Source organism: Narcine bancroftii, chromosome 3, assembly GCF_036971445.1.
Source record: "Narcine bancroftii isolate sNarBan1 chromosome 3, sNarBan1.hap1, whole genome shotgun sequence".
Taxonomy (NCBI): Eukaryota; Metazoa; Chordata; class Chondrichthyes; order Torpediniformes; family Narcinidae; genus Narcine; species Narcine bancroftii.
Genome location: NC_091471.1, coordinates 21,525,625 through 21,545,737, shown reverse-complemented (window position 1 = coordinate 21,545,737; position 20,113 = coordinate 21,525,625). Strand labels below are relative to the sequence as shown.

Here is a 20,113-nt window from a genome sequence, read left to right as displayed (position 1 = left end):
ACAGGCTCTCCACTCAGCTCTGGATCACCTCGAAAACAGCAACTCATACATACAGCTGCTCTTCATCGACTACAGCTCAGTCATTAATACCATTATTCCCTCAGTGCTGGTCAAGAAGCTACAAACTCTAGGCCCCTGTACCCCACTCTGCAACTGGATCCTTGACTTTCTCATCCAAAGTCCACACTCTGTACGAATTGGAAACAGCGTCTCCACCTCACTGATTATCAACACAGGTGCACCCCAAGGATGTGTGCTTAGCCCACTGCTCTACCTATGACTGTGTGGCCAGGCACAGTTCCAATGCCATCTACAAGTTTGCCGATGGCACTACTGTTGTCGCAGAATCATAAACGTCAATAAGGAAGCGTTCAGGAGGGAGATAGATCAGCCCATTGAATGGTGTAACAGCAACACCCTTGTGCTCATCGTCAGCAAGACCAAGGACATGATTGTGGATTTTAGATGCAAATTAGTGGAAAATGACTCAGTTCGTATTGAGGACTCAATAGTGGAGCGGGTCAAGAGCTTCAAATTCCTGAGTGTCAACAACTCTGAGGATCTGTCCTGGAGCCTCAATATTGATGCAATCACAAAGAAGGCTCGCCAGCGGCTATGCTTTGTGAGGTGACTGAGGAGATTCCATATGTCGCCGAAGACTTTTGAAATCACCTAAGGTGTACTGTGGAGAGCATTCTGGCTGGTTGCATCACTGTCTAGTATGGAGGCACCAACTCTCAGAATAAACTCCAGATGATTGTTACCTCAGGCTGCATTATCACAGGCACCAGACTTCACTCCATCGAGGACACCTACATGAGGCGGTGTCTTAAAAAAGTAGCCTCTATCCTCAAAGACCCCCACCACCCAGGCTACGCCCTCTTTGCTCTGCTACCATCGGGGAAAGTGGTACAGGAGCCTAAAGACGAGCACTCAGCGGCACAAGGACAGCTTCTTCCCAACTGCCATCAGATTCCTGAATGATCAATGAACAACAGAAACTGCCTTACTTTTCATGCACTAATATTTTTTATTTTTTATAGCAATGTTATAAGATGGTTATAATATGAACGAATGCACCATAATTCTGCTACAAAACATCAAATTTCATGACTTGTTTGTGACAATAAATTCTGATTCTGTATGTTTAATATGCTGAATTGAGCTGTTGCTCATGGAAGGTTGTGCAGATCTCTCACTCTTCTTCTAAACCAGCCATTCTCATCTTTTCTTTTCGTAATGTCCCCTGAGGATTCTCCTCAAAGTTTATGGGCCCCTTTCCCTGCAAAGCAGTCAAGTTTTGTTTATTCTGTATTGGTTTATGCAGTACTTCTCTCCTACGTTAAAAAAAAACATTAAAAATATTTATTATGACTTTAGTCTGTGCCTTCCCTCCCCCTTTAAATGCGCTGGGGCCCCATTGAGAATGACAGCTCTACACTCATTACTATCTATGTCCAGGAATAGTCCCAGCTTGCCTTGGATTAATGACGAGACATATTTTGTGCATCGCCCCTCAGCTCTTCACCAGACATCCCTAACGCACAGATTATCATGCAATTAAAAGGATTCACAGGTTATAATGGAAGGCTTCAAAATGTTAATTGATCCATATTTTTAATTGAACTTTGTGAAATAAACATGTATTTTGGTGAAGTTAAACTGAAACTTTTCAATTATTTAAATCTATTTCCACATGTTTTAAGCTTGTGCCATTCAGCATTAGAATCAGGCCCCTCAGACCAATTTGCCCACGTCAACCAAAATGTCCCATCAACACCAATCCCACCTGCCTGTGTTTTGTCCATATCCCTCTAAACCAATGCTGTCCAAGTAAATGCCTCTTGAAATGTTGTAATAATACCTGCCAACAACCACCATCATCTGTGCAAAACAGTGACTTCCCAGGTTCCTGTTAAATGTCTTCCCCTTCACTTTAAACCGATGTCCTCTGCCCCTCATATCCATGCACCCATCCAATCTTCTCTTAAATGTCAAAATCAAACCTGCATCCACCACCGTCAAGAGCAGCTCGCTCCACACTCTCCCTACCCTCTGTGTGAAGAAGGGTTCCCTAATATTCCCCTTAAACATTTCACCTTTCACCTCTAACCCATATCCTTCAGTTCCTGTTTCATCTAACCTCAGTCACTCATTCTCTATTTTTTCTCACCCCTCCCCCCCACTCGCTTTCCTCCATCCCTCTGACTCCTTTCCCATTCTCATTCTGTCACCAACACCTTCCTTCCTTCAGCTCCCTACACCCTTTCCTCCTACCAGAGATCATCTTCCTCAGCCCTCTGTTCTTCACCCACCACCTCTCAGCTCCTTTCCTTTCCCCCTCGCACCAGCATTCACCTGCAAATCTATGTTCCTCCCCATTCTCCCTCGCTCCACCTTCTTATTTGGGGATCTTCCCCATTTTTGGCATTACCGATGAAAGGCTCAGGCCCAAAATGTCGATGGCCTATTGCTTTCCATGCATGCTGATTCCCTCCAACACTTTAGGGCATTGTTCCAGTTCTCTAGCATCTGCAGATTCCTTGGCCCCTTATATACACAGGCAAATACCTTCTCTCTTTTAATGGCTGTGTTCTTGTGATATGCTTTCTGATAGTACAGATTCTATCACCAATGTGTCTATGTACAGATGGTCGTGTAGGATGACTGTGATTGGCTGAGAGTGTAGCCACACCTACTGGCAGGTCTTAAAGGATTGCTCCTAGCCAGACCAGGTCATTCTGGACTGGTCGACCTACTTGTGATATGCTCCAGTCTTTTAGTTTATAAAAGCCTTGGTTTGGATCAACAAGTCTTTGGTTCTTTCAACGCGCTCTACATGCTTTGAGGTTTTGAGTTCCCACTATTAATTCCAGATCTCTCTATTTTTGTCTTCCCTTTAAATGTACTCCTTAATGCTCCTTAGGGATGAATTTTTGACTTGTTCATATTTCACCATATCTGACTTTATTGCAATCATATTTGGGATTTTTAGTGTGGGCTAGATGCATCTGTAAAGAATCAATGATCATCTTGTGTGCAAAGAGTTAAAGTTTTAATAGTTGAGCAGAACTGTCACATGTTTTTTAATTGACAAGCGCGTCAACTTCACCGCCCTTTTTGCCCATTGGCCTACATGTCAAGATCATGGCACTTTAAAAAAATTATTAAAGTCATCTTAACCTTAAAAGATGGAAGTTTCCTTCAATCTCTTCCTTTGAATTCTCTCAGAAAACCATATTCTGGAGGATGTGAACAAGTGTGTCATAGCTCTCCAGGAAGGTGACGTGGACACACTTGATAGAACAGCTGGAGCCATTCGAGGGCGAGCAGCCAGGGTTATCCACATCATCAGTGCTGAAATGGAGAACTACGAACCCGGGGTGTATACTGAGAAAGTCATGGAGTCCACTAAGTTACTCTCAGAAACCGGTAAGGGTAACTGCAGAAAATTGATCGTATTCTTACTATATTCATTAATTTCAGATTGGCTGGTAAATAAATCGAAGCCACTCATGTTCTCTTTCTTATTTATTGAAATTCAGTATCATATTAACATCATTCCCTGAAATAAATAAATGTGTGTTTTAATGTCCATTCACTAATCTTTATACTTGAATTGTTTTGGGTTGAGATGTCATCATTGTTCCTTCCAACAGAAAGACTTGCTTTCATGAAGCATCTTTTGCAGAATCCAGTCATCTTAAACTGTATTGCTACCTGCAAAGTATCAAGTCAATCAAAAGAGATTGCGATGAGGCAAGAGCAGGCTCCACTGTGATATTCACGCACAGAGGTCAGGGCTGAATTGGAATTGCTCTGTCGTAGGAGTTAGCGCAGCACTGTTTCGGTGCCAGCAACCGTGGTTCAAATCTGGCTGGGTCTGTAAGGGGTTTGTATGTTCTCCCCATGTCTGTGTGGGTTTCCTCTGAACGCTCCAGTTTCCTCCCACCGTTCAAAAATGTATCGTGGGTGTAATTGAGCGGTATGGGCTCACGGGCTGAAAGGGCCTGAATGTATATCTGCGAGTCTAAATTGAAATGATGGCCTGACAGTTGAAGAGATGCTGGCTGGGCATCTTGCAGAAGACTATTGGTGATAGTCAGATAGAAGCGATGAATCTTTTACTCTCTCATGTTTACTACTCTTTCACTCCTTCACTTGATCACCCTTCCTTCTCTCCCATTCTATTGGGCTGAATATACATGAGCTTGAAAGCACAGCCTCCAGATTCAAAGGCATTGTCTTTCCTGCTATTATCAGACTCATAAATGGACATGTCATTTGTGAAAGATGACACCCTTACATTAATTTCCCTGCAGTTTACCCCAATCTGGGAGAAGGCAGGGAACAAGGCTGAGTGGGAGAATGGATCAGCTCATGGTAGAATGGTGGAGTAGACTCGATTGGCCTACCTCTGCTCCTATATCTTGTGATTTTGTCCTATCCTGCATTTTTTCTTTGAAAGACTATTCCCTGCAATCTTTGACTTACTGTAACATTAGACCCTGCACTTTTATTCTGTTATTGCTCTCCATGATGCACTTGAGTTGACTTACCTGAATAGCAGGCAAAATAAAGTTTCTCACTGTATTTCAGTACATGTAACAAGGGGGGAAAAAAACAATAAAATGAATCAACTGAAGTTGCTTGGGCTGTAATAGGATCTATGGCCAAGTTGACCTGATAAAATCCAAATGGAAGATTAATGAACCAACAATTTAATTACAAGATTTTTTGTCTTTTGCCAAAAATTTCTTCCGAACTGAGGGAAACATGGGGAGCATCCCGAAATTAGGATTAGGGTTAGGGTTAGGAGAAGCATACATTTTTGTGACGTCAACAGGTTTTTTTTTGAGGGTAAGAGTTTGAAAAGCTGTACTGACTGCAGGCTCTTTCTTCAAGCATAAACCAAGGGGAGGAGAAGGAAACAGTGAGGGAGAGTAGGGGACACAAAGATGGTAAGAAAGTTTTAAACATTGGATGAGCTTACAGGAATGGGAAATCATTTTCAAATCTAAACTGAGGACCAGCAGGCAAATTGGACAACTGCTAAGGGCAGTATTATCAATTTGCACATTTGGGACATCGATCTAAATTCTCTAGACTTTGGTAAGCAGGTATATATATAGTTATGGTGTGGAAGAACACAAATGCCAATGAGGCAAACAGCAGAATGATATAAAAGCAAACATTCTTGGAAATGATATGTTGAACAGTCTCTTGGGGTGGGGGTGGTGTGTTGGTGGGGGGACAAGAGAGAGAGAGAGAAAGAGAGAGAGAATGAGAATGATGGCTTCTCATCAGTGACCTTGCATTATGATGCTGCCTGGCTTGCTGCAACATTCTGGAATTTTCTGTTTTTTGTTTTGGAGGGAATGTTTGCTTGTCAGAGGAAATGGCTGAGTTGTGATCATCGCATCAGCGAAGGTTTTGGAGGGGATACTTAACGATCGAATTTATGCACGTTTGGAAGGCCAGAGTCATGCGCGACAGTCAGCATAACATTGTGCAAGGCAGGTCACGTCTTGCAAAATTGATACGTTCCTTGAGGAGGTGATGAAGGCAATGGATGAAGGGTAAGGCAGTGGATGTTGTCTGCATGGACTTAAGTAAGGCATTAGATAATTGCCCTCAGGATAGGCAGGCCCAGAAGGTACATATGCATGGGACCTAAGATGAATGGCTGGATGGTGTTGCATGGAGATTGCAGATTATATTGTCAGAGTACATGGATGACATCCATACAACCCTGAAATTTTTTTATCCTGTGGGCATGGCAGAATTACCATGAATTGGGTGTGCAAAAAATAGATTGTACATAACATAAAGCATGTAAACAAGCAAACACTTTCTGTACAATACAGGGAGAGAAAAGAAAATCAATAAAGTGCAAAAGTAATAGTTCTTCAATGTGTCTCCGATTGAGTTTGTCGTTGAGGAGTCTAATGGTGGAGGGATGGCAGCTGTCCCTGAATCTGATGGTACGAGTCTTGTGGGCAACTCTCTCTGTACTCAGCAATGAGTACAGAGCATGTGCTGGGTGGCGTGGGTCTTTGATGATTGCTGCTGCCCTCTGATGGAAGCGCTCCCTGCAGATGTGCTCCTTAGTGGGGATATCTTGGGCTGAGTCCACTACCCTTGGAGGGCTTTACACTCAGGGGTATTGGTGTTTCCAAACCAGACAGGGTGCGCAGCTTGTCAGCACACTTTCTACCACACCTCTGTAGAAATTTAAGAGGGTTTCTGATGTCACATCAAACCTCTTCAAACTCCTGAGGAAGTAGAGGTGATCAATGTTGTGTCTCCTGTTGTTTGTGATATTTATTGTGATGGTGTGATGGATGAAAATGTAGGTGGGTGAATTAATATGTTTCCAGGTGGCAACGAAGATCAAAGAGCATCATTGGATATTGATCACTTAACAGATATTGCAGAGAAATGGAGTTTAATCTAGACAGGTGTGAGGTATTGCATTTTGGGATGTCAGATGTAAGGGGAATATAACAGTTGATGGTAGGACAGTGAAAAATATTGATGTGCAGATAGATCTGGGGGTCTAGGTTTATAGCTCCTTGAACATGGCCACACAAGTATATAGGGTAGTAAGGAAGGCATTTGGCTTGATTGCCTTCATCAGTCTGGGCAGTGAAAACAAGTCATAGTACAGCTTTGAAATACTTTGATTCGGCTGCACTTGGAGTGCTGTGTGCAATTATGGTAACTGCATTACAGGAAAAATGGAGAAGCTACGGAGAAGGTTCAGAGGAAGTATGCCAGGAGGTTGACTGGATTGGAAAATATGTCTTATGAGGCAAGGTGAGTAGAGCTGTGGCTTTTCTCTTTGGAGTGAAGAAGGATGAGAGGTGATTTAATAGAGGTCCTCAAGATGATGAGAGGCATAGATAAGGTAGACATCCAGCACCTTTTTTCCCAGTGTGCGAGTTGCAAACACCAGAGGGCATCTGTACAAAGTGAAGGGCAGAAAATTGAGGGGAGACATTGGGGGAAATTTTTTACATGGAGTGTTGTGGGTGATTGGAATGTGTTGCCAGGGATGGGGGTGGAGGCTGGAATAATGGGAGCCTTTAAGAGACTCTTAGACAGGCACATGGATGAAAGAAAAAGTGGGGGGAGGGCGGCAGTTTAAAAAAAAATCTGGTATGTATATAAATTGTGGACCAACCTGTACTGTTTTGTAATGTTCCTTGTTAAATCAGTAGTGCAGACAAATCCTTGGTGGTTTTAAGTTAGTATTTTGGTTAAGGAAGTTTGGGGAGGCTCAAAACTTGATAGTTGTTGTAGAGCATGACAGCTGGTTAAAGTAATTGATAAAAGAGTTAAGGAGGAAAAATTGCGTCGCCCAGAAAATTTTTAGAGGTCTGAAAATGTCACAGTGAAGGAGTGATGAAAATAGACCCTACATCACATTTAAAAGGTACTCTTTCATGTATACTTGAAGTCTAGCAGCCCAGCAGTGTGTGGCCTCATGCTGTACGATGTAATTAGTGTTGAGCAGATCTTTATTGTCAGAGCAGACTCGGTGGGCCAAGTGACCTTCTATCTGTAAAGTTTGATAAAGATTCACCAATTCCATGAGCCTAAGCATCTCACGAGTCTCGCAACTGTCCTTAAACAGTTTGCAGTAATATTGAAACTCATTTTATTTTTCATCACTGACCTTCAGGAATGAAATACTTTACTTCTAAGATGTAATTCTGAATCAGGCTTCCTGAATGCTGATGACGCTCTTCAACCGTAACGGGTGATCCAGACTGACAGGCAGCCTGGTTAGAAACTAACTAGCTTGCCAGGTGCTTGAACATTTAAGTTCCTCTCTTTACTTCACTGATCTGAAATGTGGGAACTCGGCAGCTGATCGACCTGCTGTGCATTATTTATGCTTGTAACTAAAGCATGTTTCTTTACCATAGCACATTCAGCTTAGAAAATCACCCGGCAGAAGAATATGCCAAAAAAAAATTGCTTGGTTAAAAAATCACTGAACATCATTACTGCAGGTAAACCCCAAGTGGGTACATAATTGCATTAGTTGTGAATATGTAAAGTCAGTGCAAACCTGTTGTAAAGACAAGAAGAAAAGTGGAATGAAAAATCAGGTGTCAATGCAAGAAATTCTCAGTGGATTGTGTGGGAAATTGCACACAGTCAAACGTCTGAAGTCAACCATCATGCCGTCAAATATCCTGGCCGAAAAATTAATTATTTTTTTTTCCGTGCTGCATAAATGAAACTTATTTATTACTGAGTAGCAGAAAGAACTGGTGGTCATATGGTGAACAATAAATTGCAGGATGACAGGGATATAGGAGGAGGAATTGGACAAAGGGCATTGTTCTTTTGAGAGCCAGAAAAGACCCAATGGGCCAGCTGGCCCCCTTCTTTGTCACAACAGGAATGCAAAACAAGTGAAGGGACAGAGATTTATGAATGAATAAATGATGTATTGTTATGTACATAGGTTCAATGAAGATGCACTGGAGCTTTTACTTGCTTGCTGTGGCTTCTGGGATATGCATAACTACACTCAAGAAGAGAACAAAAACATAATATAAAAAGGGCCTGACCCAAAGTGCCATGGATGCTGCCTGACCACTTACATTAAAAACAAAGGACAGCTCGGGAAACAATAGGACCACTCAAGGCAGAGGAGGGAATGTATAATTTTTGTTTGAATATTTTATTTTAATTTTTCCAAGAGTCATATAGAACGTTATTACATACATCACATAAATAGAATTTTTAAATTACAGAGTCTCATATGATTGCCCAAATTTCACCACCCATTCTCAAGTGCTGACATTAAAGAAAAGCAATTGTTCGAAAATGAAGGGCTGTTTGAGCCTTCATTAATTAGTCCACATCTCGATCTTCAGGAATTCAATGCTATTAACCTAACTATATTATTTAAACATTTTTGGGGAAATTAATTATTTTCTTAAGCCAGTGAGATTCAAATAAGTTTGCCATATTTTTTTACAAACACAAGATTATGTTATCTTTTCCAGAACTTTGCATTTCCATATTCCAGTGAGTAATTGGGGGGAGTCGGACTTCCATGTAACAGCAATACATCTCCTGGCTACTGCAAGTCCATTCCTCACAAAGTGTATTTGATATTTTGATAGTTTTGTGCCAAATAACCATGAGGTTGTTCAATAAATACAGTTCTGGTTCCAATGAAAAATCCACGTCTATAATTTTTGTTAAAGTTTCTGCCAAGACATACCTAAAGGATCTTACCTTCACACATAGTCAGGTTAAACGTATAAATGTTCTAACCGCTATACCACAGCTAAAACATGAGTCCTAAATGGTGTAACTTTTGCAGTGTAAGGTATAATTTGTGCATAAAATTGTATTGTACCAATCTATATCTGATATTAATAAAAGATGTCATATTATCAAAACACAATTTTGACTAATATTGTTCTTTAATCCTTTTTCCCAAGCCTTTCCCTCAATTTGTGCAAGCCCGGTATCAGGCTATTGTTCTACAATAGGAGATATATCTTAAATATAAATTAGTTGAGATCCCCTTTCGAAGTAGAGTCTTCACATCACTACACATTGGCAGGGTCATGGCTGATCCTAAACCATCTCTTCAAAAAGATCTTATTTGAAGAGAGCAGAACTGTTCAAATGTCATAAATTGTCCTGGTTCATAACAATCCTGGATACACTTGATCCTTTTACAAGTGTCCAGGATTTTATTTCCTAATGTCATTGGTATTAGGTCATTTTGATAGAAGGATGTTCTTGAAGATAACCCCACTTTTAGACCTATACATTTATTAATTTGTTGCCATATCCAAATTATGTGTTTTAGAATGGGGTTATCTGTCTTTCCAGACAATAATTTGTAAATGAAATATTCTGCTATCTTCTCACTGCCATGTGTAGACCAATTTGAGCCAAATCTGGAATATCCCCTCCTTCAAAAAAAGATGCTACAAATTTTGTTTGGACCACCAAATATATATATTTTTTAAATTGGTTAATCACAGCACACCCAATGAATAATCCCAAGTAAGTTTTTCCATGGAGACTCTTGGCATCTTTGAATTCCATATAAATTGTCTGATATGCTTTGTTAAGTGCTTTAAAAAGAAACTTGTTGGTGTAAAAATGGGCAAGGATTGAAAGAAATATCACACTCCTGGCATCACCTTCATCTTAATACAACTGATAATGACCATCAAAGTAATGGGCAGGATCCTCTATCTACGTAAATCCACCTCAATCTTTCCAAACAAGGGGAGGTAATTCAATTATATAAATTCCACAGGTTATTGTCTACCCTTATCCTTAAATATTTAATACTCCCTTGAGGCCAATCAAATTTACTTCCTTGTTACAACTGGCTGTAATCTCCTTTTTTTAGGGGCATGTGGTGCTATCAATTAGACTCGACAGACCAGAAGTCGAAGTTAACAGGCTTTAATCACTATAAATTTACAGATATAGCTTACATGCTGTTGGCCCAATTCCAAATCAGTACTGAGAGAGGGGATTGGGTTGTACTACCTTTATTAACAATCCTGAGGGGGAGGAGTTACAGTATCATGAGCAGGCCAACCAGTTCAATGATTGCATTACAGTGTTCTACCTCAGGGCATAATTTGGCTTTTATCAAAATTTATTTTATACCCAGAAACTTTACCATAATTTTTCAAGATATCTTGTAACTTAGCCAGAAATTTGTTCAGATTTGTCAAATATATTAATACATGATCAGTAAATAAATTTATCTTATGTTCTTTCCTGTTCACCCTGAACCACTTATGTTTGGATCCCATCGAAAAAATTCTGCTAGTCGATCTATTGCTAAAATAAATAGAGCTGGAGATAATGGACAGCCTTGTCTACTTGACCAATTGAGTGGGAAAACTTGAGATATCTGACCATTGGCGTCAATCTTAGCTTGAAATTTACACTAGTGTCCCAATCCAAATTTCTCAAGTGCTTTGAATAAAAAAATCCCACTTTAGTCTGTCGAATGCCTACTCAGCATCCAAAGCCACGGCCACACTCAGATTCCCTCTGGATCATAAATGAGTACTTTGCATCAGTATTCACCAAGGAGAATGACATGGAGGATCGTAAGAGCAGTGTGCAGAATGCTGGCATGTGACTGCAATTATTTGCAAGCACTTTTGGTTTGAATCAAACTTCCAGCTCCCTATCAGACAATCACAAAATGACATCATATCCTAGTAAAGTCCCTTTGGAGAGAGGCTGATGTATTAGATCACATTTTTCTGGGTTGCAACCCTTGTTAGCTTTTGCAACTGTTGTTCCCTGAGAACACCAGTTTGATGGATAATCTTTGATAGTCAGTAATGGTGCCAAATTTAAGTGTTCAGGTTAGTAGTCTACTATGTGGTGCTGACCTATATAAGCAATCACACGTTTCCAAGCCACACACTTCCCAAATATTCGGTGTAGTTGCTGAACATAAAATACAGAACATTGACTGTGTCTCTTTCCTCAGATGCTGCCAAATTGGCTGAGTTATTTCAGTTTTTATTTCAGACTTCCTGCATCTGTATTAAATTTCATGACTGAACAGCCTCCTTGCCCAATTGCCTGACTTTGTCTCCTCAAGATGTTCCAAACAGCACCTCCTCTTCTCATTGCAACTGAAAAATCTCTTCCCTACTCAATTCCAAAATCCCAAGCCAAGCCCTTGTGAAATCATACATCCCTTAGCATGCATAATGCCTTGGGCTCTGCTGCCGACAAAAATGATTGTTGGCATGGCTCTCCTAGTGTGGATCTACAAGGGCAATGTAGGTTTGCACAAGCCTTGTAATCTTACTTATTACCCAATGCTACTATTTGGTGTGCTTGCTCAAATTATATTTGCAGATGTGAAGAATTTCATTGAAGACTCATTTTCTTCAATGAAATAGCTTTATCTGGAGCAGGTGGTGCTTCTTGTTTGGCTAAGATAAATCATACCATGAAAAAATGCTGGTGCTTTGACACAAAGGGGAATTGCTGCATTTGACATCCATTAAGCAACTGCAAAAGACAATGTTCTAAAGTTAAAGCAGCCTTTGCATCCCTGACATCTTGTTCTACGGCTTCTGCAAAAGATATTTGGCTGCTACAAATGATCATAATGCATTCTATGGCCTGTGTTACACCCCCTCCCCCACCCCCCCCCCCCCCCCACTCACCGCTCTCAGTAATTTATTGCTTTTTGGATGCAATGGTGTAGAGAGTGATGTAATAAATATGCAGCTTACTTTAATGCAGTCTGCCAACTTCTAGCTGTAAAACATCCAAGAGCATTGAAAGGATGGCGTCTCTGTTACTGGCAAATTCTTGCCTGATGCCAGGATGCTCTGTGTTTGAGTGAGGAAACTGTGGAAAAACATGGGAATTTGCAATAAATATTTGTGTAAAGCAAAGCCTTGGGTCCCTTCTTGGGATTCTGTGCCAGATCAGCAGGTTTTTCTTGAGAAATATTAATCTGTGACGAATCTCCAGGTTATGAAAGAAAAAGAGAGGCCTTATTTATTTAGAGCCTTGTGCGACCTTAGAATATAGATTGAAGAGAACTCACTCACAACAGATAACATGTAAACAGCTTTATGACAACTAACCTGTTCTTTTTTTGACAAATCAAAACAAAAACAGCCTTCCACCTTCTTGCCTTCTTTCACATGCTTTCTTTCGTCAAAAACATATATAAATTTATTTCAGTGATCCTCTCTTAATTGTGGAAGTATATTGTAGAATGACTAATACAGCAACTATGTTTGAAATAAATCATTCAAATTACTGAAAAACTTCGTTCAATCTTTTTTATATTTTGACATAACAGGCCATGTTGTCCCACGGAGTCCATTCCACCCAATTTACACCCGATTAGCCTACACCCCTGGTATGTTTTGAAAGGTGGGTGGAAGCTGGAGTCCCCAGAGAATGCCCACGCAGACACAGGGAGAATGTACAAACTCCTTACAGGCAGTTTGTGCTCAAACCTGATCGCTGGTGCAGTAAAGACATTGCTTTAACTGCTACGCCCACTGAGCCACCCATTAATGTCAACAATAGGGGGAAAAGCTCTGCATATCCTGAAAGCACCCAAATATCAAAGATCTATTCCATAAAATGTATGAATTTGAATGCAGACACCACTGGGTCAAATAAGCAGAAAGCACCTGAAAACCTCAAAGATGAATCATCAAAAAATAAAACCAAAAGTCTCAGAACCACCCGCGCCCCCCCCCCCCCCCCACCACTCCCCGATCACAAATGAATGTGTGGCCATAAAGTAGGAATATATATACTTTAAAAATGAAGGGGTATTCAATGTTCAAATTTATTTTCAGACTACATACATGACATCACATACAACCCTGAGATCTTTTGCCAGTAGGTCAGACAGACAGAATTTCTACATATCAGTAACTGTAAACTATTCTCGAGAAGAAATATGTGTACAAAGAGAGAAATGTAAACAAACTAATGGTGAAAATTATGAAAGATATATTCAGTCACAATGTAAGAATTTTTAAATGAGTCTCTGATTGAACCTGTTGTTTTGGAATCTGGTGGCGGAGGGGTAGCAACTGTTCCTGAACCAGGTACAAGTACTGTGGCACATATACCTCTTTCCTGATGGTAGAACATAGAACAGTACAGCACAGTACAGGCCTTTCTGCCCTCGATGATGTGCTGACCCAGATATCGCTTCCTAAAACAAAAGTACTAAACCCTCCCTACCCCATAATCCTCTATTTTTCTTTCACCCATGTGTCTGTCTAAGAGTGACTTAAATGCCCCCAATGTTTCAGCTACCATCACCATCCTAGGCACGCATACCTCTTTATGTAAAAAATGTTCCTTTGATGTCTCCCCTAAATTTCCCTCCCTTAATTTTGTACATATATCCTCTGGTGTTTGCTCAACGTGCCTTAGGAAACAGGTGCTGGCTCTCCGTCCTCTCATCCTTTTACTCTCCAAAGTGAAAACTCCCAGCTCTGCTAGGTAGCAGTGGGAACGGAGCATATCCGAGGTGGTGTGGATCCTTGATCATTGCTGCTAATCTCTGATGACAGCGTTCGATGTCTATGTTTTCAATGGATGCGGATAATGTTTGGCCCGCTGAGCTTCTCCAGCTTTTTGTGTTTCTAAATCAAATTTAGTTAGTTTCTTCCGTACTTCTACTGACTACATAAAAACATTTTAAAAATTATGAATTCAATCCATGGCCCTCTTCAAAGTAGTGTCCCCCCTCCCCCCAGGTGGGACCAAATATTCTATTTGACCTGCTGAGTGTCTCCTGCATCATGTTTTTTACTGTGATAATGTAAAAACATGGTGGGAAATGTGATGCCAAAGAATGGCTGAGTTAGAATATAACAAGGAGTCTTTTAATTTACCAGAGAGAAGTTTATTCAAGAGAATGATCATGGTGAAAATGTCCTTGAACCTGGCAGTGTGCGATCTCACTCTTGCGAATCTTCTTCCCAACTGGTGGAAGGAGAAGGTAATGGGATGTAATGTATCCTTTATTACATTGGCTGATTTTCTGAGGGAACGTGAAGTGTTGATAGAGGGGAGGAGGGCCTGAACTGCGTTCACAACTTTGCTGTTTCTTGGAGTCTTGGGTGGGGCAGTTCCTGTACCCATGAAGTGATATGTCCCTGAAAGGATACTTACAATGGGACATCTGTCAGAGTTGCTGAGGAACACAGATGACATACTGAATTAGAGGTCCTGCTGTGGTTTCTTGGCCATGGCATCGATACTGTATATGCTGGCATATAAATTAGCTTATGCACAAGATGATCTCCTGAATTTCCCACTAAAATGTAGGTTTTGAGCCATTCTCGCTGTATAAGACAACCTGAAGTCTGGCACTGACCTCTGATCTGTAGAGTAATGCTGCTAAGGCCATTTAATATACTATTTCACAATATTGTAAAACCAAATTACCTAGTAAAGGTTTAAATTTAATTATCATATTTTAAAATAAACCACCAAAGGTCTCTTTTAACAGGCCGTTTAAAGCCTACACATAGTAGTTGGACTGTGCAGGGGCACTCTGAGGCTTTGTCTTAGGGTTTGGATGTTCTTCTTGGCATGGGGGAGCACTGAGGCTTTGCTGTTAAGGTTTGGATTTTTATACCTGGCATATACATCTCTGTACCTGCAGAAGGACCACCTGGGGGCTGACTCCACTTGGCTGGCTGTCAATCAGCTGACCCAAATATAAGCCTGAGCCAGCCCCTCCTGAGCCAGTCACTCGGGAACCACCACATCTGAAACTGGTGCTTACAGACTTTTAGCAGAATAAAGCCTGTAGTACAGTCTTTTGTGTTTTTTGTCTGCTTGCTGCTACCACAGCGCGTCACACATCAGCAGTATGATGAAGTTAGGAATGTAAGCCTCATCCCTCTTCCTGAAGCCTGTTGTTAGCTTCTATGCCTTATTGACAATGAGGAAGAGATTGTTGTCCTGGCAACAAGTCACTGGTCCCTCAATCTTCCTTCTATATTCCAATTCATTTTTGTTCTCAGATATCTTACAGAAAAGAAAAAAAATGGTTTTAGTTGTTCAAAGGTCAGTCATCCCAACCCCAGCACCACACTGTAGGATTTCCTTAGGGGAATCTCCAAGGTCTAACTATCAATTGCCTTATGAATAATGTTCCTTGCAACATAAAAACCAGAAATAGAGATTTTCAATGACAACTGTGCAATTTCCAATTTCATTCCTAGGTTCTCAGATGATGAAGCAATCGATGCTTGCAGAGTAAGATCAAGAAATATTGAGCTGTTAAGTTGCAAGTTATGCCACAAATTTGCAACTCAATCTTCACTCATGAAATGAAGTAAAATGGAGATCAGAGAAGCTTTTTTAATGATTTGAAAGTATGTCTCAGCTCCTGATATTTTTTATTTCTCTCTGAGACATTGTGAGATTAGAATGTCTTGATTCATGTTCGGATCACATAAAGCACAAGGCAGGCGAAAGGTTTCTGTAGTGGACTGTGATTCCACGAGTAAAGAAAGGAAATTGCCACAGATATTCCTGACCACCTCCAATAAGGCAGAGTCCAACCAATTTTCCTTAGCATTCAGTAGCATTGCCATTGCCAAATCCCCTGTCATGAATATCCTGGCGGTTGCCATTCAACAGACATCGAATTAGATCAGTAACAAATGCAGGATGGTGAATAGTTATTCTATGGTTAGAGACTCACGTCCTGACATCACAAAATCTTTCCATCATCTATAAGACACAAGTTAGGAGCATATAATGAAATATTCTCCAATAATTCTCAAGAACCAAAACACTATCCATCTTATTTGGTTGGCACTTCATTTACTACTTCAACAAACTGACAGAGTTTCGATTGTAGCAAATCATCAGACCTCTGTGCTACCATAACTTTCTCACTGCATTAATATATCCTAACTGATATAAATCAAGTTCAAAACAACAGTATCACAAGTATTAAGGTGTCATCAGCCTTAAGTGAGCATAAGGCCAGAGATATGACAAAAAAATCCAGAGTTTTTTTAGTCATGCTGGCACAGAGGTGACTTTCGTACCTGTACTATTTTAGTTCTTGCAGAACTATTCCTTATGCCATTAATCAATATATAGTTGAGGATCCCAGATTGTAGTGCACGTCTAAGGCTGATTGTGCACTGTACAGATTCTTCTTAGTAATTCAGAGCAATAAAGTATAATCAGCTGAACTCAATCTTCACTCGTCAACTGAAGTAAAATGAAGATCAGATTTTTTTTTATGATTTAAAAACCCAAGGCTGATAGTTTTATTTCTCTCTAAGACAGTGTGAGATTAGAATGTCTTGATCCCTGTTTAGCAGAAGCTACATGGTAGGCCAAAAGGTTTCTCTGGTGGACTGTGATTGTGAGTTCAGATGCTCAGTTCTATACATCCATCTGTGGCGCGCTGTTTGGAGGATGATGTCCTACGGAAGCAGTCTGTCATTTTAATCTCTCGCATGGACACACCTCCGCGTTATTTCCATGTTGGAAAAAGGGTACATGTGATGGAATGTTGCCTATTTTCAGGTGAAACAAAATTCAAGAGGCTCAATACCGCCCTGGACAATGCTGGATTAAGAGTGCATCTACAAGCCTGAACATTCTCTTTAATGGACAAATACACAGTTGAAAAATTTGAATGGCTCTTTCTTTCATTTAAAAAATTCTCATTCTCCTGAAGGAAAGTGTCAGCTCCAAGGGAACTCCAGCCAGCTGCACGTTCCTTGCATGAATGATCCATAACCCTGACTGGACATTCCTTCATCATTTCTCAATCGAGTTCTTCCAACTCTCTACCGATAGTTCAATAGGAATACATTCCAAACTCTAATAATTCAAGGAACCACCCTCTCAAAGGCAGGAGTGATAGCTGTAATTCTGTGAAAACAAAAGCAAACTACTTACTTTGGTAAATACCACTTAGGGATCCCACAAAGGACAACCTCACTACCTCAGAACCACTGTATGAGAGTAAAAGCAAATTGTCCTCAATCCTAAATCATTGCCTGAGATACTTCATTCCAATAGTGATTGATTTTGTTGAAGGAAGTAATTTGCTGAACATCAAATGGCATAATCTCATGGGAAGAACTCAAGTATTGTTATAAATGTTGCTTAAACCCAGAACTTTTTATGCCTCTAACACAAAATAAACAGAAGTATATAACAGAATAATCTCATGAATTTCGCTGAAACACCAGAATAAGAGCTAGATGGGAAGTATCAATTTTACAGCATTATGCCAAAGCCACTTGGCTGAAAACTTCATATAAAATATAACTGAATTACTACCTTCTGATCACACACTGAAGCCATAGAGGTGCTGATATCCACTTTCTAATTTTGGTGTAAACATTTGCATTTAATTTGCATGGTGATATTTGTTCCACAAACAAAAATAAAATCTCTGACAACTAATCAGATTGGTTGAAGACCTGAAATGAATGCTAGTCCTTGCATCCCCAGGTGATAGTGGTTTTTAATGACTTCAGCGAGACAATTGAAGTGGAAACTCCTTCTTATTCTGTTGAAAGTAGCACAAGGAGTTAGGACTGCATCCAGGTGATCTCTTGCACCACACTGTGAAATAAGCATTTCCCATTTGGATCTCATTCTCCAGGCATGATTTAATGAAAGAGAACCAAGAGTAGGCCCCTTGGCCATGAGGCCCTTTGGACCTGTTCTGCACTCTACAAGATAGTGGCAGGATTAATGTGGGATTAGTGTTTCATAGTCAACGCAGACTTAACGTGCCGAAGGACCTGTTTCATCTCTGCTTGACTCTGCAATTATAATCTCAGCCCACATATACTCTCGGCCTTTTATCAGAATATTCTATGAGGTTGAATAAAGTTTTTAAAAAAAATTTAGACATACAGCACAGTAACAGGCCATTTTGGCCCACGAATCCACACCACCCAATTTATCCCCAATTAACCTACAGCCCTGGTACAGTTTGAACAGTGGGAAGAAACCGGAAGCCCCAGGGAAAACCCATGCAGACATACAAACTTCCTACTGACAGCGTGAGATTCGAACCCCGGTCCCAGTCACCGGCGCTGTAAAGGTGTGGCCCTAACCCCTAGGCCAACCACTATGCAAAAGTGATTTGAGAGACATTCACAAGAAATTGCTCACAATTAAATTATCAGGACAAAGCTAATGAAAAATTTCCTCCAGCAATATCCATCAAAATTAGAACAAACTTGTAACGTTGTTTTTAATTTATTTTCCTCTTATTTCTGCTGGGATTATGGATAAATAGTTTCCATTCTAATTCTGTAGCTTCTGAGGTTTCTGGGCTGGGGAGTTAACAATGCTGTCGGGTCTTACTGCTGTTTCCCTCTGTACCTTCCCATCCCAGTGAACCAACGTGCTCAGTGTCTACTCGGATGCTCCTTTCCATTTTGTGTGACCAGAGGTCAAGGATTCCCATGGAGGTGCTGCATTTTTTTTAACCTTCTGCACAGTCACATTTTTGTTGATCATCAGCCACAACAATAATCAACACAGAAATCTATATGAAATCACCACACTGTAAACTGTTGGTCAACTTGTCTCTTCAAATTTGACCTCAGTGGAAATTAATATCCAAGGAGCTCACTAAATTGTAAGTGAGGTGCTAATTCTTTGAAACCTTTACATCAATAACTTGGATGAGAATACAAGTGGCATAATTAGGACAAAAGTGGCATAGTCTGAGGATGACATAAAGTTAAGACAATGTAAAAGTTGCCTAGGTGACACAGGATCTGGGAAAGTGAGCAAAAAAAAAAAATGGTCAAAAGAATTTAACTTAAAAAATGTCATAATTATTTTGGGAAGTTAAACCAGGTCAGGACAGGGAGTGTTGTAGGACAGAGGAACGTAGGTGAATATTTCCCTGAAAGTGGTGACAAAGGTAGAGTTGGTAGTGAAGAAGGTTTATGGTCCAATTTCTTTCATGGGTTGGGACATCATTGGTGTGACTGCCCTTGGAGTATTATGTTCTATTCTGGTCTCCAGACTATTAAAAAGATTTGATTAATCTAGAGAGAGTGTAGATAAGGTTCATAAGGAGATTGCCAGCCAGCACTAGAGGGCTTGAGCTTTTGGAGGGACTGAATAGGCTGAAGCTGTTCTTGCTAGAATGAAGGAGGCTGAGAAGTTTATAAAATTATGAGGAGCATTGATAGGATAGATTTTGGGACCCTGGGCAATGGTGATAGTGACACCATTGGTGAATTTAAAGTGAAGAGTAAAGAATGAAAAGGGAACTGAGAGGCAGGTTTTTCACACAGAGCATGACGGGTACATGGAACAAGCTGCCAGAAGAAGTGGTAGAAGTAAGTCTTTCTTTGGCTTGGCTTCGCGGACGAAGATTTATGGAGGGGGTAAAAAGTCCACGTCAGCTGCAGGCTCGTTTGTGGCTGACAAGTCCGATGCGGGACAGGCAGACACGGTTGCAGCGGTTGCAGGGGAAAATTGGTTGGTTGGGGTTGGGTGTTGGGTTTTTCCTCCTTTGCCTTTTGTCAGTGAGGTGGGCTCTGCGGTCTTCTTCAAAGGAGGTTGC

At 40.6% G+C, this 20,113-nt stretch overlaps 1 protein-coding gene across 2 annotated transcripts in view; it reads left to right on the top strand.

Annotated features, from left to right (window-relative positions):
* The window catches only part of LOC138756995 (catenin alpha-2), an 835,014-nt gene that overhangs the window by 384,472 nt on the left and 430,429 nt on the right, over positions 1-20,113 (top strand). For both annotated transcript variants that reach the window (XM_069923543.1, XM_069923544.1), the window contains one exon: positions 3,232-3,432. In XM_069923543.1, coding sequence (XP_069779644.1) covers positions 3,232-3,432 — 201 coding nt within the window. The remainder of the gene's footprint in view (positions 1-3,231; positions 3,433-20,113) is intronic.